At 42.6% G+C, this 26147-nt stretch overlaps 1 protein-coding gene across 7 annotated transcripts in view; it reads right to left on the bottom strand.

The window, feature by feature from the left end:
• Positions 1-26147, bottom strand: part of ARHGAP24 (Rho GTPase activating protein 24) — a 527216-nt gene that overhangs the window by 19120 nt on the left and 481949 nt on the right. For all 7 annotated transcript variants that reach the window (XM_058192081.1, XM_058192079.1, XM_058192078.1 and 4 more), the window contains 3 exons: positions 25661-25868; positions 2696-2828; positions 2236-2309 (listed from right to left, as the gene is read on the bottom strand). In XM_058192081.1, the coding sequence (XP_058048064.1) occupies positions 2236-2309; positions 2696-2828; positions 25661-25868 (415 nt within the window). The remainder of the gene's footprint in view (positions 1-2235; positions 2310-2695; positions 2829-25660; positions 25869-26147) is intronic.

The following is a 26147-nucleotide window of genomic DNA, read 5'->3' as shown; positions in this document are numbered from 1 at the left end:
TATTGAATCCAGATGCATCCAGACATAAAACGGATTTATTAAAACCCTTAGGACTTAAATATTGCCTCGATTGATTCCAGTGAGTTTGCTATAATAAGAGATCATACCAAGCATTAAACGATTTTGCTTCGGTTTTGGCTTAGCAAGTTGTATGAATCAAACCACTGAAGCTTATACAGCATGATTTACTATGTTGCATGATCCCAGATCATTATGGCTTATTCAGAAAATCATCATTTAGCACAATACATGAACCCAGGTCTATATCTTAGTCTAATTCCCATCTAATGCATCTCACTGAAATCAATGGAACATACTTCTTGACTAAGTTTCCGTTATAAATCTAAGGACAAAGCATTATTACCAATCTTATAAATCCTTATATGTCTTTATTTAATTAATTATTCACCTCCATTTCTGAACTGCACATCTCCCTCAAAAATGATTGCCCTCGTTTTTATACACCCCTCCCTTCCAAAAGCAGAGAGCCCATGGCATGTAAAAGAACCAATGCAAATGTTATTATACTGGCACAAAAATGGTTTTCCAAAGTTCCAACCACATGTTCGTCCAATAACAGTTTTGGGGGTTTGTCGTGATTCCCTTCTAGCTAGGGCAAACCATGCTGCTTTCGGGAGGGACTGGATCATAACTTCCATCATTTTTGGCAAGAAGGCTTTGTTGCAGAGCAGGGGTGTCAAACTCGATTTCATTGAGGGACGCATCAGGGTTGTGTGCAACCTCGGGGGGTCGGGATGCGTGTGGCCAGGGTAGGCGTTGCCAGCTTGACATCACTTGTGTCGGGGCACCTGTGGTGGCCAAGTGCTAAGGCAGGACTTCCCTCAGACTCTCCCTCCCTCTCATTATAATCTCCTTCCTTCCTTCCTTCCTTCCTTCCTTCCTTCCTTCCTTCCTTCCTTCCTTCCTTCCTTCCTTCCTTCCTTCCTTCCTTCCCACTTCATTATCCTTTCTTCTTTCTTCCCCTCTTTCCTTCTTTTTCCTTCCATGCTCTCTTCCCATCTTGCCTTCTTTTTCTTCGTCTTTCTTCTTTCCCTTTCTCCTTTCCTGTCCCTTCTTGCATGCTCAAATGCATTTTTCCTTTTGTTTTGTTTTGAATTTGTTTTCCTAGCCCCATGCGAGAGAGCCCATGCCGTCCTCCCGAGCTCCATTTTTGCTGGCAGAGGCACCACGGGCCAGTCCTTCGCTGTTTCAAGGGCAGCCCCACGGGCCAGATCTAAGCACCCTGAGGGTCAAATCTGCCCCCCTGGGCTTTTTAAAAAAAATTTATTTACATTTATATCCCGCCCTTCTCCGAAGACTCAGGGCAGCTTACAGTGTATAAGGCAATAGTCTCATTCTATTTGTATATTTACAAAGTCAACTTATTGCCCCCCACAACAATCTGGGTCCTCATTTTACCTACCTTATAAAGGATGGAAGGCTGAGTCAACCTTGGGCCGGGCTTGAACCTGCAGTAATTGCAGGCTGCTGTGTTCTAATAACAGGCTTCTTTACAGCCTGAGCTACCACGGCTTTGAGTTTGACACCCCTCTTGTAGAGGATAATGGTAACCACAATCAAACCTACTGTCAGTTTTGGAAGGAAATTTTCTTTTTGCTTCTTAATTGCCACATATTTTAGCTGGGGAAATTGGATTGTATCCAAGTGAGTGTGAAGAGTTGATTGGACAATGTGATGAACTTGTGGGTGTGGGGCAGGGCTGTGAACCGTCAACTGGGTGTGGAAAACCTAGAAGCTTTCAGTTTTGGGTTTTCCCAGCTGTGCCAACATGACATCTCTAATAAATTGGAACTTTGAGGAACCTCAAGCCTCAGAGCTTTATTTCATTGGGGGTGTTCCTTGGAACCCTGACACCTGTCTGAAGACCATTAGACTAAACATCACAGCATTGCAGTCCAGATAATCATAATCTGGGAAATTACTACATCTTGCTAAATACAAAAGAGAAGTGGATGGAATCGCTAGATTTTATCGATGTAGTATATCCTGATGTGGTGGCACTGGAGGGTTCAACATTTCTAGCCAATGCTCAGAGATTGTAGTCTCCCTATAGCCTCTCATACTTGTAATAAGGATTCAGAGACAAATAAAATAAAACAATAATCAACCAGTCTGCAATTATCCTAATGAAAGTGCTGAAAGCAATTGGGCTGATATATTGGGCGCAGCCATAGTATGGTTGTTTTTTTTTTTTTTTGGTTCAGAGTGATTTACCTGCAAATGTACTTGAGTAGATTAAAGTTGACAAGCGGCAAATTCTTCACCTGCTTCACTAATTCATTCAGCCCCTGTGTGAATATGTAAAAAAAAAAAAAAAGTGAAATTGGAGAAATATCCAGCACCCATGAAAATAATTAGGAACCACATTCAGGTAGAAATCCCTAGATAAGATAAGGGGATTTGGGCAGGGGTGAAATTCAAAATTTTTCCCTACCAGTTCTGTGGGCGTGGCAGGGGAAGGATACTGCAAAATCCTCATTCCCTCCCCATTCCTGTGGAAAGGATATTGCAAAATCTCCATTCCCACCTCATTCTGGGGCCAGCCAGAGGTGATATTTGCCGGTTCTCCAAACTACTCAAAATTTCCGCTACCGTTTCTTCGGAACCTGTTGGAATTTGCTGGATTTCACCCCTGGATTTAGGTACGAACATAAATCCAAACTAAGAGACTTACCGTTTCCTTTTCTTTGCTGAGCATTTTGGCACAGGAGAGAAACTCTTCATATTTGGAATATGGGATAACCGGCTCCGGCAACTCCCTGAGGTAGAGTTTCAACAGTGAGGCCACTGTGTGGACATCTGTATTCCTGCAGGAATGGAACAGAAAATATCCAGTTGTAAACATAAGATTAGATCTTGGAACATCTCGTATCCATTTGGGACCTCTTTGGATGCTGCTAAAGCTGGGGGTGTGTGTCAAACTCGATTTCATTGAGGGCCGCATCAGGGTTGTGTTTGACCTTGGGAGGGGTGGGGGCTGGGTGGATGTGGGGAGGGTGGGCACTGCCAGTTTGACGTCACTCGTGTTGGGGGCACTTGTGGTGGTCTGAGCACTCTGACAGCAAAAGCAAGCTCCTGAGCTCTGTTTTCGGCTGCGACGGCCTCCTGCAATCCTCTGCCAGTGAAAATGGAGCTCGGGAGGGCCGCATGCATCCCTCACAAGCTCCATTTTCAGTGGTGGAGGCACTGTGGACTGGTCCTTCGCTGTTTCCAGGGTGGCCCCACGGGCCAGATCTAAGCACCCCACGGGCTGGATTTGGCCCGCAGGCCTTGAGTCTGACACCCCTGTTCTAAAGCAAATCATATTACCTATTCAGAAAACTTATGTACAGCTAGTCCTCAACTTACAACAGTTTGTTTAGTGACTATTCGAAGTTACAATGACGCTAATTGAATTATGACTGTTTGCGCACTTACGCATCCCTGTGGTCCAACGATGAAATTTCCAGCCCTTAGCAACTGGCATGTATTCTTCGACTTATGACCATAATGGAGCCTGCCTCTTGCGGTTTTAAAGTGTGTTGGTCGTAACGTGGGTCAGGAACGTGACCAACTTGATCTTACGGCTTTTTTTTTGGTTCTAAAACATCATGGTCATGAAGTGAACCCATTGTTTAGGCCATTTTTGCTGAAATGTTTTAGCAAAAGCCTTGTCAACTGTGGTCATCTGAGCAGGACACTGCAAATAGTCATAAATTCAGGCCAGCTTCCGAGTGCCCAGAATGCAGTCATATGATCGGGGTGGGGAGCTGAGGGTGCCAGTGACTACCAGAACTTTGAATTCAGGTTTTTTTTAATATTTTTTATTTGCATTTATATCCCGCCCTTCTCCGAAGACTCAGGGCGGCTTACACTATGTCAAGCAATAGTCTTCATCCATTTGCATATTATATACAAAGTCAACTTATTGCCCCCAACAATCTGGGTCCTCATTTTACCTACCTTATAAAGGATGGAAGGCTGAGTCAATCTTGGGCCTGGTGGGGCTTGAACCTGCAGTAATTGCAAGCAGCTGCTGTTAATAACAGACTGTCTTAGCAGTCTGAGCCACTCAAGGATCCAGGTTGTAAGTACCTTTTGGGGGGGAATCCTTAGTGACTTCAAATGGATGGTGAGTGACTGATCATAAGTCAAGGACTAAAGTTCCCATCAGGTTGAATTAAGAGACACAATGATTTCATGAAACTTTTCACGTCCATACAGAGTTAGAACAACAGTTCAGAGGTGGCTTACTGCTATCTTTTTCTAACTGACTTTTTTGCTTACAGTGGAGTAGTCTAGACCTCTGTAGTGTATTTCCAAAAGGTTCCAAACTAAGTCCTAAATTCTTCTGATATCACTTTATTTTTGAGATTGGAAAGTCAGTTAATTTTCTAGCGTGAAAATTTCTAATTAGTGTCGCTAAATCAGGTGACCCCAGGAAAAACCAACCAACCAATCAATCAATCAACTAATCAATTAATCAATCAATCCACCTTTTTTTCCAGTAAGGCAAATAGCTAAAGCCTTGGTGGAAAATATGTTGGCTCCCTCTAAACCCACTAGATGGTGCTCTTGTAAAATAAGACGGTAGAAATTATCATAAACTGGAAGTTTATTTATTCATGGCAGGGAATTACTGTTATACTGAATTTAATGGCCATCCTGAGGGCAGGATTTAAGTACATTGAATCATATGTGTTCTTTAATTTTTAAAAGAAGAACTTCCTGGAATGAAAAGCTGAGACAGAATCATGGTTCAGTAGCGAGGATTCCTCTGCTCTCGGATATTATACGAGTCTGATAGCTGTTTACACATCCTTGAAAAAGAGGAATTGCATCACCAGAGGGAGATACAACATAAAAGAAAAACCATTTCCCCTCCCTCTACATGGAGTACACATATTCTAATTTACTGGATTTTGGTAGACACTGTAGGCTGTCAATCGTGGTTTATGGCATAGTATGGCATGCATGAACTAAGCCGCTGTGGCTTATTTGAAAATTGATGAAATACAGCATGGCTTATGGTGAGCCCACAATAAGGATAGCATGACCTTGGCAAAATATACTATACAATTTCCATTAATACCAAGACTGTTGCTGACATGTAAGGCACCGTTCTGCAGAATTCCATGTAGTGTCCTCCCAAACAGGCTTTTAAAAATTATTGTATATATACGAAGGCCTGCTAGGTTGCAGATGTAACTTCTGTCACAACTCTCTGAGCTTGTGTGTGCAAAATTCCAATCTTCTGCTATTGATACTGTACTCCTGTTTTGTTTTGTTTTTAAATTACAACTATTGTTCCCCTGCCCCCATGCAGCACACTTGTGTGATACACACAGTGGTGGGCTGCTGTTGGTTCAGACCGGTTAGGGCGAATTGGTAGTTCTGACCAGGGCTGGCCCTGCCCACCCGCCCTGGGGCTATCACGTCCTATATAATCGTTGGTTTTTCAATGCTGCGCACACGCTCACATTTTCGGTTCCGGGTGAACCAGTTGTTACAACCGGCAGCAGCCCACCCCTGGATACACAGTTTACACACCAGTTTATAATGGCCCTGATTAAGGAACTGCAATAGCAATAGCACTTAGACTTATATACTGCTTCACAGTGCTTCACAGCCCTCTCTAAGTGGTTTACAAAATCAGCCTCTTGCCCCCAACAATCTGGGCCCTCATTTTACCCATCTCGGAAGGATGGAAGGCTGAGTCAACCTTGAGCCTGGTGAGATTCGAACTGCCAAATTACAGGCAGCCAGTGATCAGCAGAAGTAGCCTGCAGTACTGCACTCTAACCACTGTGCCACTGCGGCTCATAGAAAGGGATAAAATGTATGCAAACATAGAAAGGGATAAAATCATGGACTGGAAAGGACCTTGGAGATCTTTTAGTCCAGTGATCCCCAACCTTTTTGGCATTAGGGACTGGAAGACAATTTTTCCACAGACCGGGGGCAGGGCGGGGGAGAAGAGGAACATGTAACTTAGATCCCCTGCATGTGCAGTTTCGCTCACCTGCTGTGAAACCTGGAGGTTGGGGACTTCTGTTCTAGTCCATATGTTGCAAAATTTCTGATATTCTTCCTTTCTGTGTGCCCTTTCAGTCAGAGTTCCCCAACCTTTCTGCGTTGGCGGCCCGAAATGGGGGAAGGGGAAAAAATAGGGGATAGTTTTGTGGGAGGAGGGCAGGGATGAGTGGCACCATGAGTCCCTGCACGAGTGGGGTGTCCAGCTACTCACTGTCAGGGTTCCGAAAGTATGCCCTAATTAAATCATGAGAAGCTTCAAAAGAAATCCAGGTATTTATTAGGAGCTTCATGTCGGCACATTCCCAAGTGAAGCCAGCTCTGACCCTATGTAATTTACTCTCCAATTATGACCCTGTTTCCCTCCCTCCCCCCAGGGTGTGTCATCAATCATATTCGCCAACGGAGCAATTTTGCGGGTTATAGAGGTCACTCCCCTTCGACTGCTGCAGGTATCCCTGGGAGATAAGTGTGGAATGTGCCTCTGTTTTTTTACTGCTGTGCAGTTTCGCCAATTTCCCATCCCCCCCTGCCTATGGCAACTTGAGAGTAGGCCAGAGATGCTTTGCAAGTTGACACTCACATGGCCCGATGGCCAATAGGCCGCAGCCTAGTAGTGGGCTGTGACCCACAGGTTGTGGACCCTTGTGTTCGGTAATCATTGTCAAAGAGGCAGTCGCAAGCATCCTGGTTACTGGAATAACTTCATCTTTCTTGGCCAGTGTTTTGACAAAAATGAGTACAGGTAGTCCTCGACTTCCAACAGTTCATTTAGTGACCATTCTAAGTTACAACGGCATTGAAAAAAGTGACAAGACCTTTTTTCACACTTATGACCATTGCAGCATCTCTATCAGAGGTAGGTTTCAGCAGGTTCTGACCAGTTCTGGAGAACTCGTAGCAGAACTTTTAAGTAGTTCGGAGAACCGTTAGTAAAAATTCTGACTGGCCCCACCCCCATCTATTTTCTGCTTCCCAAGTCCCAGCTGATCAGGAGGAAATGGGGATTTTGCAGTAACCTCCTCCTGGATTGGGGAGGGAATAGAGATTTTACAGTGTCCTTCCCCTGGAGTGGGGTGGGAATAGAGATTTTATAGTATCTTTCCCCTGCCACACCCACCAAGCCACACCAACCAAGCCATACCCACCGAACCGGTAGTAAAAATTTTTGAAACCCACCACTGATCTCCATGTTCATGTGATCAAAATTCAGATAACAATACCTATAGCACTTAGACTTACTCTACCGCTTCACATTGATTTACAGCCCTCTCTAAGTGGTTTACAGAGTCAGCCTATTGCCCCCAACTATCTGGGTCCTCATTTTACCAACCTCAGAAGGATGGAAGGCTGAGTCAACCTTGAGCCAGTGGGAACTGAACTGCCAACTTGCTGGCAGTCAGCAGTCAGTAGAAGGCATGGCTACATCCCACCTCATCCCCTCTCCTATATAATCAATCCCCATTCATTCCTTGTGCCATTTTCCTCTCATTTTGTTCACCTCAAAAGAAGTAAGTCCCCTCCAGCTATTCACCTTTTTTCCTCCATTGTTAAACATTGACCAAAATTTACAAGAAACAGACCATCCAAAACGATAATATTGGATTTAGCAGTGTTGGGTGAATCAATTCAAACAATTCAATTTTAAACAAAAATTCCTGGTTTTAAATGGCTCTCATCTGTGAATTACACACAGCCATCTCAGGTTGCTTCATTCAGCACAAAAGATTAAATCAAGTTTGTCTCATATCCCCTACGTAAGTTCTTTGGCCAAAACCATTACAAAATATGTATAAAAAAATATGTGTGTAAAATTCAGGGCCATCCTTGGAGGAGGGACAGAATCTGCAAAATGGTGGGTGTTGCATCTTTATTGAAGAACTATCACTTTTATATCAAATTCATCAAGTGGGACATGGATCACCCATGCCTGCCCTCTGGCAAATTTTGCACGTACACCAGACACCTTTGGTAGGACTGCTAAGTATTAAATGCATTAAGTAGTGTCTGATTTTAGCTAAAGCACCTTTTTCATAATAGTATTCGGATATATCCTGCTTCTCTTTCTCCTCTAATGTACCAACATGAAATTCGACCCATAACTAAGCCCTGTGAAATGCATTAATTGGAAAACTATCACTGGGCAGCTTTTAAGCCAAGCTAAATTTTTGTTCAGAAACTCATTTTGCCAAAGTAATATTATTACACGGCTGCTTCAAAATTACCAGGGAGTATTGAATAATGACTGCTATTTTCTAAATTAGATTGATTTCCTCTCCATTTTCTGTGTAATTCAATGTTTTGCTCCTTTTTAACAGAAGCTACCCATTATATGCTGGCTAGCTGCTCACATAAATATCCCCCCACCATTTTGAAATTTCAATTCATCTGGGCCATAGCTTAGGAGAATTGTGTATGATATCTGGAATTTTGTGGCTGGCATTTAACAGAATAAGAATAAGAATAAGAGGAAGGGATCTTGGAGGTTTTCTGGTTCAACCCCCTCGAAAAGCAGGAGACCACGTACCATTCCACACAAGTGGTTGTCCCATCTCTTCTTAAAAGCCTCCAGTGATGGAACACCCACAAGTTCTGAAGACAAACTGTTCCACTGGTTAATTGTTCTGTTAGGAAATTTCTCCTTAGTTTTAAGTTGCTTCTCTCCTTGATTATTTTCCATCAATTGCTTCTTGTTCTGCCTTCTGGTGCTTTGGAAAAATAGGTTGATCCTCTCTTCTTTGTGGCAGCCACTCAAATATTGGAAGACTGCTATCAAGTCTAGTTTTTTTAGTCAAGATTTTTTCTACTAGACTAGACAAACCTAATTCCTGCAACCGTTCTTCAGATGTTTTTGCCTCTAGCCTTCTAATCATCTTCGTTGCTCTTTTCTAAACGCTTTCTAGAATCTCTATATCTTTTTTTTAACAATAACAATAACAGAGTTGGAAGGGACCTTGGAGGCCTTCTAGTCCAACCCCCTGCCCAGGCAGGAAACCCTACACCATTTCAGACAGATGGTTATTCAACATTTTCTTAAAAATTTCCAGTGTTGGAACATTCACAACTTCTGCAGGCAAGTCGTTCCACTGATTAATTGTTCTAACTGTTTTATAATATGGTGACCAAAACTAGATGCCATATTCTAAGTGTGGTCTTACTAAGGCTTTATAAAGCAATACTAATACTTCATGTGATCTTCATTCTATCCCTCTGTTAATGCAATCTAGGATTTTGTTGGCTTTTTTGGCTGCTGCAGCACACTGCTGGCTCCTATTCAAGTGATTGTGAGTGGATTAAGCGATTTAATGCTTCTCTAGAGAATTCCTATGAAAAGGCTTTAAGAATGTTGCTATAGTTAGACTTATTACGGTCATGTCATACTTTCTTCCTAGTTGGAGTGATTAATACAAAACCCACATATATTTGGAATATTCTAAATTCTTGTCCTTTCTGTACCAATTTCTCCACAGCTCCCTCATACTCTTTCCTTTAAAGAAACATGTTAGAAGAGCTTATAAGGGGTGGGATTCAGCCGGTTCGGACTGGTTCGGGCAAACCAGTAGCTCCGATGATCAGCTGAGAGAGAACCAGTTCGCTCTGACGATCAGCTGGGCCCACCCGCCTGCCCCTGCGCTATACCGACCTATATTTCCTTTGTTTGAAGCCCAACTGATAGGCGCGGCAGAGCAGATTGCCATGCCTCAGCAGTTTTACTCACTGAGCTTGCAGTAGAAGGTAAGTTTTAGAGCTGTTTTGAAACGCACTGCACGTGCGCAGAATGCACACACAGTGAACCTCTTCTAATGATATGTGAGAGATAGGGTGAAGAGATTCTGCCTAGAAAATGGTCAGATAAAAGAGGGCATAGCGGGCAGCTGCATAATGGGTGGAGAAAGAGTCTCAGAAGAGACCTTCTGTTGTTCCTCGCCCGCCCTCCTCTCCTCAGCCGGGCCCTTCCCATCTCCTGCTATCTGAGCCAGAGACTGATAGTGAAGAAGAATGGCCTGGCATGCCTCCAACCCCCAGCCCTGGCACCATGCCCGGACAGAATGAGCAAACAAACCTCCCTCCTACAGCGTGTGAGCAAGAAGCCAGCCACGAGCTAGAATTGCCAGCAGCTGAGCAGGAGGACAAAACGTGGACAGATCTCCACTTCCGGAGAATGGAGAGGCGACGTCAGCAAAAGGAAGGGAGGGGCAGGCCTGGATAAGTGCTGAGTCATGGAGCCACATCCCATGGCCTATATAAAGGATCTGCTTTTTGGCATTCCTTGAGTCAGGCAAAGTCTCATCTGGTTGCTGAAGTCACACCTTCGATTCCTGCCTGCCCTGAGAACTCTGACAGGAATTTGGCAAAGCTGCAGAGGCTTCGTGGCCACACTTGATACAGACTTCCCAGACCCGGCCATCAGAGGAGGAGTGGGACACGACACCTTCCCTAGTTTCACATGCTGTAAAGGAGACAGCGGAAGATTTGCACTTTTAGACCTGCAAGATTTTTTCAATATAGCCTTACAATAAGGCAAGTCTACATTATAAGGTAAGCTCATCCGGTTATGTTGCCTATGTGGTCCACTTGGGAAGGCTGACATCTTTACAAAGTTTTTTTATGCTCTCAGCACAGGGCAAAGAGAGAGGCATAACGATTCTATGTTTGTTAGGAGAGATCCATCCTAGAACTAGGATGAATTTCCTGACAGTTGGAACAATTAATCAGTGGAACAACTTGCCTCTAGAGGTTGTGGCAGAGGTGGTATTCAGCTGGTTCAGACTGGTTCATCCGAACCGGTAGCGGAAATCACTAGGGGGCCCACCTCTCCTTCCCAGCTCTATGCCATCGTATTTAGGCACGTTTTTGAGGCCGGGTGCATGCATGGAAGGCAGGCACACCAGCAAAGCGTATGTGCAGAAGCCCAGGTTCATGCGTGGCTGGGCGCATGTGTGGACGCATGCGTGTGCGCTCACATTTGCAAACCGGTAGGGAAAGTAAGTGGATACCACCCCTGGGTTGTGGCTATTCCAACACTGGAGTTCCACAGGTGCTTTTTCAAGAGGCAACTGGACTTTCTGGTTTTTCTTTGAAGACGCTTTGCTTCTCATCCAAGAAGCTTCTTCAGCGACGACAGACACATATTCAACTTACCCTTAGTAGCTGCAAGATTGTAAAGTTTCTGATACAGAGATCAGAATTTAGGAGACAAGAGAAACACCCAGCACCTGGGACAGAATCATTCTTTCATAATTTTGAAATGTGTTGACTTTCTTATTTTAATTCACCTTCCCATGAATGTAAACTATAACACAAGAGCTAACTGGGAACTGTTGTGACTCCAGCCCCCAAACCTGGCCCCATGCCCGAAAGTGACTCCGAGAGTGAGGGGGAAGGGCCAGTAAGGCTTACCTCGGGAGCACCGATTCCTTTGGTCCGGCTCCAGGAGCCAGAACCAGGCCAGTCGGAGGACATACTGAGCCCATCATCCCCTGATTCCTCCCTTCCTCAGACTACGCCTTCAGACCCAGCTGACAATAATAATAATCAAGCTTGGATTGAGAAGATTAGAGAGGCGGCATCATCAAAGGGAAGGGTGGGGCAGGAGCCCCACCCCACAGGATATATAAGGAGCTTTGGGACTGCTCTCACTCCATGGGAAGCAAAAGTTTAGCTGAACCATTTCAAAAAGAGCTGAAAGTCTTGCTACGTGAGTCATTTGTTTGAACTTTGGCAGGCAGCTGCGATTTCTCTGCCAGGACTGATAAGAGCCGTGAATCCACTGACTGAAGGCCAGCTCGTTAATCCGAAGTGGAGAAGGAGACAGAACAGGAACATGCTGTGGATGGACACTTGTGGTCCAGCAGTTGGAAATAGCACGGCATTACTAGATTTTGCTTACTTATTTCCATCCGTGTTAAATCTTGAATATTAAAGAAATGATGCATTTTCACCCTTCATAACCTCCCTATGTCAGTGTTCAATATGAACGAAGCTTTTTCAGGTGCTGAATGAGCACCTGCAAAAGCTGATAATTAGCCAGGGTACAAGTTTACAGAACATTTAATTAGATTGATCTATGTGGATGGAAAGCAACAAAGGCAAGCCATGGCAACACAGTTACGTTTTGTGTGACAGCCTGCTGGTAGGTGTTTCAGGTGATTGCACGTTGTATTAATGATCTGAACAAGCGACTTTCCATTTCCAAAAGCACAAGAAGCTTTGAAGTATAGGAGACACAGTGTTCAGTCAAGGTGGCCTTGATTTTGAATCCTTCTTCAGAAGAGGACCTTGAGCCGGGCATAATGTTTTAGATTCATTCTAACGTCTTCTAGTTGTTGAGAGCATGCAAAAACATCTCCCTGATGACTCAGAAAAAGTCAAAGAAATAGAATAGAATTTATTTGACAAGTGTGATTAGACACACAAGGAATTTGTTTTGGTGCATATGCTCTCAGTGTACATAAAAGAAAAGAAAAAGAAAAAGAAAAAGAAAAAGAAAAAAAATACCTTCATCAAAGGTACAACATTTACAACACAAATTTTATTTATTTATTTATTTATTTATTTGATTTTTATACCGCCCTTTTCCCGAAGGACTCAGGGCGGTGTACAGGCAAAATAAAACAGGTAATACAATGTACAATTTAAAATACGATTAAGAAACTTATTTTATAGTTAGCCTAAGAAGTTAAAATATATAATAGACTAAAACCCCATTTAAAATTATTAATAAAAAATTTAAAATACGATTAAGAAACTTATTTTATAGTTAGCCTAAGAAGTTAAAATATATAATAGACTAAAACCCCATTTAAAATTATTAATAAAAATTTAAAATACGATTAAGAAACTTATTTTATAGTTAGCCTAAGAAGTTAAAATATATAATAGACTAAAACCCCATTTAAAATTATTAATAAAAATTTAAAATACGATTAAGAAACTTATTTTATAGTTAGCCTAAGAAGTTAAAATATATAATAGACTAAAACCCCATTTAAAATTATTAATAAAAAATTTAAAATTGATAAAATTCAAGCCAGGCCCGCGCGAATAAACAGATGTGTCTTCAGTTCGCGACGAAAGGTCCGAAGGTCAGGAATTTGGCGTAAACCCGGGGGAAGCTCGTTCCAGAGTGTGGGAGCCCCCACAGAGAAGGACCTTCCCCTGGGGGCCGCCAGCCGACATTGTTTGGCGGATGGCACCCTGAGAAGTCCCTCTCTGTGAGAGCGTACGGGTCGGTGGGAGGCATGTGGTAACAGCAGGCGGTCTCGTAAGTACCCAGGCCCTAAGCCATGGAGCGCTTTAAAGGTCGTAACCAGAACCTTAAAGTGCACTCGAAAGGCCACAGGTAGCCAGTGCAGCCTGCGTAGGACCGGTGTTACATGGGAGCTACGCCTAGCTCCCTCAATCACCCGCGCAGCTGCATTCTGGACTAGCTGAAGCCTCCGAATGCACCTCAAGGGGAGCCCCATGTAGAGAGCATTACAATAATCCAAGCGAGAGGTAACGTGCGCATGAGTGACTGTGCACAAGGCATCCCGCTCAAGGAAGGGGAGCAACTGCCGAACCAGGCGAACCTGGTGGAAGGCCCTCCTGGAGACGGCCGTCAAATGATCTTCAAACGACAGCCGTTCATCCAGGAGGACACCTAAGTTGCGCACCCTATCCTTTGGGGCCAGTAATTCGCCTCCAACAGTCAGCTGCGGCTGCAGCTGACTGAATCGGGATGCCGGCATCCACAGCCACTCCGTCTTGGAGGGATTAAGCTTGAGCCTGTTTCTCCCCATCCAGACCTGTACGGCTTCCAAACACCGGGACAGCACTTCAACAGCTTCATTGGGGTGGCCCGGGGTGGAAAAGTACAGCTGGGTGTCATCAGCGTACTGCTGGTATCTCACCCCGAAGCCACTGATGATCTCACCCAACGGCTTCATGTAGATGTTGAACAGAAGGGGCGAGAGAATCGACCCCTGTGGCACCCCACAAGTGAGGCACCTCGCGGTCGACCTCAGCCCCCCTGTCAACACCGTCTGCGACCGGTCGGAGAGATAGGAGGAGAACCACCGGTACACAGTGCCTCCCACTCCCAATCCCCCCAACCGGCGCAGCAAGATACCATGGTCGATGGTATCAAAAGCCGCTGAGAGGTCTAATAGGACCAGGGCAGAGGAATAACCCCTATCCCTGGCCCTCCAGAGATCATCCACCAATGCGACCAAAGCTGTCTCCGTGCTGTATCCGGGTCGGAAGCCGGACTGGAACGGGTCTAGATAGACGGCTTCATCCAGGTATTGGGGTAGCTGTCGCGCCACGGCACTCTCTACAACCTTCGCAACAAAGCGAAGGTTGGAGACTGGACGATAATTGCCCAAAATAGCTGGGTCCAGGGAGGGCTTCTTGAGGAGGGGTCTCACCACCGCCTCTTTCAAGGCGGCAGGGAAAACCCCTTCCAACATGATGGTCATAGGTTGCAATTTAACCCTTAGTGATAGCAACAAAAAGTTATAGTCATACAGTCATAAGTGGAAAGAGATTGGTGAGGAAAACGATGAGAAGATTAACAGTAGTGTAGATTTAGTAAATAGTTTGATATTGTTGAGGGAATTATTTATTTAGCAGAGTGATGGCCTTCGAGAAAAAAACTGTTCTTGTGTCTAGTTGTTCTGGTGTGCAATGCTCCTATAGTGTCGTTTTGAGGGTAGGAGTTTGATGGTAGGAGTTGTGATAAGAGCATGATAAATACTTCTGGCTTTCTGATCACTTTCCCCATGTGAACCTAGGGATCTCTTTGCCTGGATCATACTTTGTAATAAATCTGGCAATTCTATTCTCACTTTACAATGAGACTTCCTCCAAGAGTACAAGGCTGCCACATTCTGGCTCTTATTAGGTTAATTAATTTCTACAATGTCACTTCAATCATAGATTTTATGCAGGTAAGATTATCGGGATTTAAGACATACATTCCAAAGTTTGTGACCAAATCTAATAAAGTTTAAGTTCTCAAGCACATGTGCTATTGCCAGCACAATATAGTAGCTCAATTAATGACAGACACTTAAACTGTGTTGTGTTCATTTGATACTCAGTATGATTATTATCTCAATTCCTGGCAAATAGATGGGGAAGAAATGGAGGTAGTGACAGATTTTATTTTCCTGGGCTCCAAGATCACCACAGATGGGGACTGCAGCCAAGAAATTAAAAGACGCTTGCTCCTGGGGAGGAAAGCTATGGCAAATCTAGACAGCATACTAAAAAGCAGAGACATCACCCTGCCAACAAAAGTGCATATATTCAAGGCTATGGTTTTCCCTGTTGCAACGTATGGCTGTGAAAGCTGGACCATAAGAAAGGCTGAGCGCCAAAGGATTGAAGCCTTTGAACTATGGTGCTGGAGAAGACTCCTGTGAGTCCCTTGGACTGCAAGGCAATCAAATCAGTCAGTCCTAGAGGAGATCAATCCTGACTGCTCTTTAGAAGGCCAGATCCTGAAGATGAAACTCAAATACTTTGCCACCTAATGAGAAGGAAGGACTCACTGGAGAAGAGCTTCATGCTAGAAAAGATTGAGGGCAAAAGAAGAACGGGACAACAGAGAACGAGGTGAGCTTAAATGGACTCCAGAAAATGGTAGAAGACAGGAAGGCCTGGAGGAACATTGCCCATGGGGTCGCAATGGTGCAGACACGGCTTTGCAACTAACAAAAACAACAACATTATTATTATATTCTTCCAGTCAAACATCTGGAATCTCAGTTGGCTCATTGGTAAAGTCTTCTGAGACCTACTTTTTCTGGAACTTTGGAAATTTATTCCCATGTAAATATTAATAATATTTACATGGGAATAACTTGAATAAATTGAATTGGTGACAATTCAAACTTTTTGTCCCTAGTCCAAAAATCTTCCCAATTCATTTAGCAATAACAATCAGAGAAGGGTCAAAAAGAAATTTCCTTCCCTTAAGAAAACCTTTAAAAAATAATATTACTTTCACAAAACATAAACCTTCCAGTTGATTTCCTGTTTATAACTGAACGTTTATATACCAACAAAAAGATGGTATTTCTAAAACATTAGCTCAAATTATGATTTCACTGGCTTCTCAAATAATATTATATTGAAATATATGTTTGAGCAGCAACTATTCAGCAACTGACTATTCTGAAAACTATTCTGCCTTTCTTCAGGAAAGATGGAAAAAGGACTGTAAATTGGTATAATTGATATAGTTGGAGCCTGTGTTAAAATCTCCACTCAGCCATAAAATAAACTACACATATAATTTCTCTCTCCCATCTTGACTTACCTCACAGCAGAGATGGGTTTCAGCAGGTTCTGACCAGTTCTGGAGAACCGGTAGTGGAAATTTTGAGTAGTTCATAAAACCGGTAGTAAAAATTCTGACTGGCCCTGCCCCCATCTATTTTCTGCCTCCCAAGTCCCAGCTGATTGGGAGGAAATGAGGATTTTGCAGTAACCTTCCCCTGGAGTGGGGTGGGAATGGAGATTTTATTGTATCCTTCCCCTGCAATGCCCATCAAACCACACCCATAGAACTGGTAGTAAAAAAAATTGAAACCCACAACTGCCTCACAGTTATGACATGATGAAAAACAGGATTAAGGGATAAGGTGAGAATCAAATAACTTGCAACCATCCATGGCTGTAGGTACAAATACCCTACAAATCCACAGAAATGGTTTGCAAAGGTCCATCACTACCCTACTTTCAATCTGTTGCAGTGTAATGTATTAGTTAGCACTTTAACCAGTTCTTGCCCTGAATTCAAAATTAAATCTCTCTCTGAGAGTCAGTCCTCAAATATGGGCAGGTAATATATACCACAGGTCATTTTAAAGATCTCTAAAATTATCCAGGAAGTGTGTATTTTTAAAAAAAAATATAGGTTTGATTATTCTTATGCTGTTTTCAAACATTGACTCTGATACACAGCCCAGAATTGGTGGATTTGGGGATTATAAAGCTATGAAGAAACAAAAACTAAATAAAAGTTTTGATTCTGTTGTGTTATGATAGTTACTGTATCTATTTTGTAGATTAGGAAAGAAGAGTATTAATAAACAATAGGCTAGGCAGCTGGTAGGTATTATTAATTGCCCTTCCTTTCATTAGTACTACTTCGTTCTTGCTTTCCATATCAATGACCATCATTATTGCTTTCCTTTCAGCTTATCCCAGATTGTCTTTCTCCTTCATGTGCAACTCCGTAGACCCCACAGTCCACCAGGTTATGTCTGGCTAGTTAAAAAAAAAAAAGTTGAATTATCGAGTTTTTGCAACCTATTGCACCAAGCAAAATTTAGAAAGAAAAAGAATTATGTCCCGTGCACTTCCATATTTCTGCTCACATGACACTTGGAACGTTTTACTAATTAATGTTTGCAAAGTGCTTTGAGGTTGTGTGATAAATTGTACTGCTAACCGGGAGCCAGCTATTTAATTATTAATTCTTCCAAGGGAGAATTTGCAAACCATTAACTAATCTGAGACTGGGAGCAACTTAAGTATACAGCTTATCCTGTGATGTTAGGTTCTCTGTCTTGCTTCCAATTCAATATGCACAATTCATTTCCTGAAGTCTTTCGCTGAAACTGGATAGAGAAATACAAAAATGCAGAGACAGCAGAACCTTGGACAGCAGCTACTTTCTGCATGGCTTGGTCTATGTTACAAATCATTCATTAGGTCAGCCAATGTTCAGTAAGGGCATAGAATAAGTGGATACTAAGCATGTCTCCAAAATTTCCATCTATCTGTTGACATTCTCTCTTCATGCTACACTTCATAACTTCTCACCCAGGTACCTTCAGTTTCTGAATGGTTCCTGTAGACACTGTTGCCACCAGGTTCATGCTATAGTTGGTATCATTTTGGGGATAGTCCCAGGAGCCAATAAAAGGAGAGACAGAGAGAGACAGAGAGAGAAAGTGAAGAGAGAGAAAGAGAGAGAGAGAGAGAGAGACAGTGAGAGAGACAGAGAGAAAGAGAGAGAGAGAAAAGAGAGAGAGAGACAGGGAGAGAGAGAGAAAGAGAGACAGAGATACAGTGAGACAGAGAGAAAGATAGGGAGACACACACACCCAGAGAAATAGGGAGAGAGAGAGAGAGAGAGACAGAGAGAGACAGAGAGAAAGACACAGAGAGAAAGAGAGACAGACAGAGAGAGGGAGAGAGAGAGAGAGAGAGGAGCACTCTAATTTTTTTCAGCCTGATTTTCAGACAGCAAAGTGTATGTAAGTGAACCAGGGCTATTTTAAGGTGGAAAGTAAAACTACATCATTAGTAATATAGGGCTGTGAGAGTTGAGCAGAAGGTTGAGCATTGAAGAATTGATGCTTTCAAATTGTGGTGCAGGAGAAAATCCTTGAGAGTCTGTGGGACTGCCAACCCTAAATGAAATCAACCCTGACTGTTCTTTGGAAGGACAGACACTGAACCTGAAGCTCAAATACTTTAGCCACCAAATGAGAAGAGAGGACTCATCGGAAAAGACCCTGATGTTGGGAAAGATGGAAGGCAAAAGGAGAATGGGATGGCAGAGGAGGAGATGCTTAGATAGCATCAACAATGCAACAAACACGAATCTGGGCAAACTCAGGGAGAAACAGTGGAGGAGAGGGGGGCCTGGCATGCTATGGTCTATGGGGTTGCGAACAGTCAAAATAGGAGTTGAGTTGGACCGCCTTTAAACTCCATTTCAGCTCTGATTCTGCAATGCAGCAAAATTCTAAATAAATGATGGTTACCAAATACAAGTTGAGGCACAGTCTCAATAAAGGTGGATGTAGAAAAGTATAGAAAACACATGTACAACAAAGCTGAAACTTTGAACATCCTCATGTATTCATAAGGGGATGCTTTACATCGTAACTCTGAAATGAAATGGATAATCCTGGCACACTTGCAAGATGAAGAGAAAATATACAGGGCTTAATCCAACGTTTGTGGTATCGTCATCAAAACATAAATGGTTTGTGTTTTGTCCACATCTTTTCGGGGTTAATAAATACAAGCAGTGGGAAAGATACAGTGGCCAACACACCTTTCAGCCCACAAAGGTTTCCCTTGCTTTTCACCTCCCCTAACAGTACGCTTAAAAAGGATGAAATCCAGACGTGGTATTTAGCCGGTTCGGACCGGTTCGCCCGTACCGGTAGCAGAAATGAAAATGCAGGTGGACCCGCCCACTCGCCCTGGCTCTATACCTTTCTATTTAGGCACGTTTTTGAGGCCATGTCCATGCGTGGAAGGCATGTGCGCCAGCAAAGTACATACGCAGAAGGTCGGGCACATGCGTGGATGGGGACGTGCATGTGTGGACGGAGGCGCACTCACATTTGTGAACCGGTAGGGAAAGTAAGTGAATTCCACCCCTGATGAAACCTTGCATTTTCAGAATGGAAATGTGAGCTTTGTTAACATCTCTAGCTCCTTAGCAGAGAATTTTTTTAAAAAAACCCCACACAATTAGAAGTTCCTAATTGTTGCGCTGCTGAGACTAACATTCCTGCTCTAACTTCAAGGCACTCTTAAAACTGTAGCCAAAAACTAGTACATGTTTTAGCTGTGACTTCCTTTTCGTTAATGAGAATGTTCAAGTGGAATTGGTTCCAGTGTGCATGTTATTACTGCTTCTTGAAAGACATGCATTCAAACTCTGGGAAATATATGTCATAGTTTTGCTTACTGGGAAGATGCATATCAATATAATCAGACCTGCTTGAATTCAGTCTCACCTCTTCACACTCCAGTTAGAAAACCATAACATGTTATGTACTGTATAAAAGCAAAACAATAAAGAAGTCAATTGTGGAGACCCATAAAAGTACAATTAAACAATAGATCGCTTTGAAGCAATCTTAATTATGAGTACAGAGAGTTTCTAAGTATTTATCTTCCGTTCTCCTTTCATTGTATTGTTCATGGAATCCACCAATGCTTTGTCTTCTTGCACACTGGATAATTTCCATGGGGAAGATTAAAAAAGTAAAGATATTGAAGATGAAGTAGTGATCTAAAAAACCCTAACATACAGTAGTGGCCAAAATTGTGGAAACCTTTTGGGAAAAGTGTATTTTCTAAAACTAGCTAATAACATCACTTTTTTTGGGAGTACTACCATAAAATTATATATCAATGGAAAGATAATTTCATCAAGAATGTAATGCAATCACTTTTATGAAGGATTTGCTATTAGAATAGCAGTTACAGTATAAAGAAAAAAAAGAGATATATAAAAATTATCATCATGTCAGTTAATGCTTAGTTGGGTAACCTTTAGCATGAATTACGGCCTTACAACGTCTTCCCATGGAGTGAACTAAGTCTTTCAGTTCTGCAGCTGTTATAATGTGAAACCAAGATTGAATCATTGCTTCTAATAACTGGGTTTTATTGCTAGGTCATTTCTGACTAACAAGTTTCCTCAGTCGGCTCCATAGATTTTCAATTGGGTTAAGGTCTGGGCTATTCTCAGGCCATTCCAGCAGTGGAATAGGATTGTCTTGAAACTCAAAAAAAAAAAAAAGTGATGTTATTAGCCATCAAAGCTCAAAAATACAAAAATTTTTCCAAAAAGGTTTCCACAATTTCGTTTTAATTGTATATTTTTGTGTTTTTTATCTTTTGCCTGTACACCGCCCTGAGTCCTTTGGGAGAAGGGCGGTATAAAAATTTAATAAAGAAATAAAAATAAATAAAGAAATAAAATTTTGGCCACTACTGTATAAACAAATTCATTGTTTAAAAAATACTTTCCACTCTTATGACTGTTGGCAGCATCCCTATGGTGACGTGATCAAAATTCAGATGCTTGGCAACTGACGGGTATTTATGATGGTTGTCGTATCCCAGAGTCTGACTTTCTGATAAGCAAAGTCAATGGGGAAGCCAGATTCGATTTACAGCTATGCTACTAACTGAACAACTGCAGTGAGTCACTTAACAAACGTGGCAAGAAAGGTTATGAAATGGGGCAAAAGTCACTTGCTTAGCAACAGAAACCTTGACTCCATTGCGGTCATAAGTCAAGGATTACCTGTACCGAAGGACATTCGGGGATATTTAGGTTCCCAGCATTGAATCTTCCTACTTAAATTTTGTATGTCTGTGAAAAACCAAAGGAATACTATTAGTGACTGCTGCCTCTACATAAAATCTGTAAATGTCAATTAAAAAAAAAAAAAAAGCCAAGGTGAGCAACAGGTATCCTGTATCAACCAGTTGCTCTGTTGGATTGCATGGGGTGAATCTTAGACAAACAGACTTGTAGGATAAGATCTCTGATCAATTTTAAATTGCCAGTAAGGTACAGAAATGAGAAGTCAAGTCCCTTAGACTGAGTGATGGCTTTTATACTTTTTCTTCTAGGAAATGAAGAAAATTAACTAAGGGTTATAACCATAATGATATTTAAAAGGGGGGGGGGGAGATATAAAAAGTCCTCCCTATAATAATTACCAATTTTTTGGGGGGAGGGGCAAGATAAGTATAAAAGAAAGTGCTGAAAACAAAAGATTGGGCACAAGAAATAAATGGTTATAGTAGCAGATAATTTGAAGATTAGCTTGGAAGTGTTTCTTGCCTGGTAAATTTAACTTTTGTGTAATGGGTTTATCTTTCTTTTCTTTTCTTTCTCCAGTTAGCTATTCCCTACCCCCTGGTGTACCTCTCTTCTCCTCTCCTCCTCTCCTTTCTTCTCTCCACCCCTCCCCTCTCTCTTCTCTTCTCCTCCTCTCCTCTCCCTTCTCTCTCTCCTCTTGTCTCCTCTCTCATCTCCTCCCCTCTCTCTCTTCCCATCCATCCCCTCCCCTCCTCTCCCTTCTCTCTCTCCTCTTCTCTTCTCTTCTCTCCTCTCCTCCTTTCCCTTCTCTCTCTCCTCTTGTCTTCTCTCTCCTCTCCTCCCCTCTCTCCTCTCCTCCCCTCTCCTCCCCTCTCCTCCTCTTGTCTCCTCCTCCCTCTCTCCTCTCCTTTCTTCTCCTCTCCTCTCCTCTCTCCTCCTCCTCTCTCCTCTCCTCCTCCTCTTGTCTCCTCTCCTCCCTCTCCTCCTCCTTTCTTCTCCTCTCCTCTCCTCTCTCTCTCCTCCTCCTCCTCTCCTCCCTCCTCTTGTCTCCTCCTCCTCCTCCCTCTCCTCCCTCCTCCTCCTCTCCTCTCCTCTCCTCCCTCCTCTTGTCTCCTCTCCTCCCCTCTCTCCTCTCCTTTCTTCTCCTCTCCTCTCCTCTCCTCCCCTCCTCCCCTCCCCTCTCCTCCCCTCTCTCTCCTTTCCTCTCATCTCCCTTCCCACTCCCACTCCCTTCCCCTTTACTCTTATTTCACCTGCATCATTTCCTTCATTTTGGGAATTGGCCCTGCTGAAAGGAATGTGTTTATGTGTATGTGTGTGTTTGTTCGCTCTTTCATTTCTTTGCGTGAAACTGGGCTTGTCTCAGAAAGAGATTGGTTGCCATATGCAGATAGAGAACAATTTTTGTAATGACATTTCATTTTGCAAGAAATTAACTTTAATTGGTAGTTGTTAACTTAATTAGTATATATTTGTTCTTGGCCCTACCCTTTTTTTCCGGGGGGGGGGATGTATGCATGTACATGCAAATATGCGACATGCACATATTTCAGGTCTGCACGAATGATTAATTTCAACTGAAACTGGCAACTATATTTTTGTTCCATTTTATTTTAAGGAAGATAATGGTACAATTCAGGACCATCCTTTGTAAATACATGCCTTGTGTGGGTGCCTGTAATTTGCCACAGCGTGAAAAGGTTGAGCAGCTTGTGCCTTCAGGCAAGTACAGAATAGCAGGTCAGAAAGACACTGGAACAGCAAAACTCTGCAGAGATTCTTTTGCCGACTTGTGTTTTCCTGCAAAGTCGGTTTTTAAGAATAGCTACCACTAACTGACAGTTGCTGAGCCCAGCAAAAATGTGCTTAATCTATACAATCACAGGAGCTCAGCTGGAACTTTCTTTTCAGCATTATCTCTCTTGAGAAAACTCCTAAGCGTAGAATTGTTACAGAGTACGGAGCGCACACCTGTATGAAAAAGGATTTCACATGGATATATTTTCACGCAGACCTTTCACTGCCGATTAAACTGATGCACAAACCGTGTGAGGTCAATTACAATGCCTAGAAGGTTAAACCACCAGCAGAGCTTATGAACTTCCAAACAGGGATGGATTCTTTCAAGAAAAGATGGAGAAATGGGTTAAGACCAACATCTGGATCACAGTTGACCTAGGGGAATCACATCTGGTTGGGAAGTCTTTGTATCAGGGAGGGGAAACTTATGGGACCGCCTGCTGTTACCGCATGCCTCCCACCGACCCGTACGCTCTCACAGAGAGGGACTTCTCAGGGTGCCGTCCGTCAAGCAATGTCGGCTGGCGGCCCCCAGGGGAAGGTCCTTCTCTGTGGGGGCTCCCACACTCTGGAACGAGCTTCCCCCGGGTTTACGCCAAATACCTGACCTTCGGACCTTCCGCCGCGAACTGAAGACACATCTTTTCAGTCGCGCGGGGCTGGCTTAAATTTTATCGATTTTAAATTCTCTATTACAAATTTTAATGGGGTTTTAGTTTTATATATTTTTAAAGTTTTTTGGCCAATTATAAAATAAGTTTTTTAATTTGTATTTTAAATTATATATTGTATTGTTTGTTTTTTACTCTTTGGCTGTACACCGCCCTGAGTCCTTCGGGAGAAGGGCGGTATAAAAATCGAATTAAATAAATAAATAAAAAACAAAATAGGGTCCTTGGTGCTCTCTGAACTTGGTTGTTTTCTTGCAGACATTTCATTACCCAAACTAGGTAACATCTAAAATGTCTGCAAGAAAACAACCAAGTTCAGAGAGCATCAAAGACCCTACAGTTCAACCCTGAGCTATACATCTTCTTTTCTGTTAAGGACTAAATTGTCTGAAATGCCATTGAGTCCCAGTCGTTGTTGGCGATATTGAACCAGATAGTGCCATAGCCTGACCTTTAATAAATGAGTATTATTTCATATGCACTGGCCTCATCCATCAAAATACGAACGTATACGTGGCATTTTAGTTTTAGCTATTTTCGTCTTATGAAAACCGACTCTTTAAATTGACAACACGCACAGACAAGTTCCTCATTTCATTGAGATATTATTATGACAATCGCCTTATAGTTAGCCAGCTGTGAGTAGGAGTTTTTGGAACGAGAAAGGCAAGCTGAACAGTCACAAAAAGAGAGCAATCGGCACACGAACAGAGTGACAGGAAAAACATAAACTACTTCGCGAGACTAATAAAATATATAGAATAACATGAAAGGTCGAAGGATTCTTGGTAGTGAAATGTGAAATCACGCATAACAGCTTGTTTCCCTGTTGCCTCCAGTTTTCAACATTCTGGAATTTTTAGTTTCAATATATCTAGTGACTATCAGGTTGAGGGAAACCGCTCCACCTAATCAAGAATTCTTGGATAAAATGGAAGGTTATAATTTTATTTATTTATAGCAATAACAATAGGACTTAGACTTATATACCTCTTCCCAGTGCTTTACAGCCCTCTCTAAGCAGTTTACACATGGCCCCCAACAATCTGGCTCCTCATTTTACCCACCTCGGAAGGATGGAAGGCTGAGTCAACCTTAAATTGGTCAGGATCGAACTGCTGGCAGTCGGCAGAATTAGCCTGCAATACTGCATTCTAACCACTGTGCCACCGTGGCTCTTATGTACAGGCATATAAATTTATCAAATTTATATGTCTGCCCATCTCATAAGCAGTGATTCTGAGAAGTGTGCAACACTAACAATGCTTTAAAGAAAGACCCAGGTTCTATCAGGTACTTCTGAAACAGTTTTGAAGGTGTAACAGAGACCCAAACCTCACATTCATTATTAGTATAGTGAATAATTATTAATACATCTGAAAGATATGGAAGGATTTATACCTGAGAATGAATTTGAATTAGATGTTTCAAGTCCAAATCTCCTTTTATTATAAATTCCCACCATAGTAAGTTTTTAATACAATCTTTCCCAACCTGGTGTCTGACAGGTATGTGAGGATCACAACTCCCAGAATCTCCAGTCAACGTGACCATGTTGGATTGAATTTGTACTTGCACTCATAGTATAAATGTGTATGGAATTATAGTCAAAGAGACATGGCAGACTGTAGGGGAGGTTGCTTTGAGAGATGTGGTCTTTGAGCCCTGATAAAGTAAAAGTTAAAGGTTCCGTCGCACATATGTGCTAGTTGTCCCCGATTCTAGGGGGCAGTGCTCATCTCCGTTTCAAAGCCGAAGAGCCAGCACTGTCCGAAGGTGTCTCCATGATCATGTGGCCGGCATGACTAAATGCCAAAGGCACATGGAACGCTGTTACCTTCCCACCACATGTGGTCCCTATTTTCTACTTGCTTTTTTTACATGCTTTTGAACTGCTAGGTTGGCAGAAGCTGGGACAAATAATGGGAGCTCACCCCATTATGCGGCACTAGGGATTCGAACCGCTGAACTGCCGACCTTTCGATCGACAAGCTCAGCGTCTTAGCCACTGAGCCACCGCGTCCCATTGAGCCCTAATACAGAAGTGTATAAAAAGATATATTTATAGTCTTACCTGTCAAACAGTGGCTTCTCTCCACAATCAAAGGCATCCTGTAACTCTTTGACGAGGTTAGCCTGGCCCGGCAATCGGAAAAGTCCTTCCTCCTTCAACCCCCGCAGACGAATAAAATCCACACACTGTTCTACCAGCAAGGGAGCCAAATGGTTTCCATATCGTTTCTCATAACGAACGGTGTCTTCCAGCTTCTGCCCAAATATTCCTGTGTATGACAACAGTAGCTGTAAATACTCAAGGTGAACTCTTAATGGTAAATATGTCTTTCATTGCACCGTTTTACGTGGGCCTTGGGAAATCCTAACACTAAAACTACATGATCTGTAATGATGTCAGATGCAAGAAGTCAGGAACCAGAATAGAGTAGTACAAAAGTATTACAAGTTTATTTTACTACCTGGCATAAGAAGAAAGGGTGAACAGAATGGACGTAACTACTGTATATACATAAATATAAGAAGCCTGATATACCACAACATGAAAC

The sequence above is a fragment of the Ahaetulla prasina genome, chromosome 8, assembly GCF_028640845.1.
Source record: "Ahaetulla prasina isolate Xishuangbanna chromosome 8, ASM2864084v1, whole genome shotgun sequence".
Classification (NCBI taxonomy): Eukaryota; Metazoa; Chordata; class Lepidosauria; order Squamata; family Colubridae; genus Ahaetulla; species Ahaetulla prasina.
This window is presented reverse-complemented; position numbering and strand designations above follow the sequence as displayed.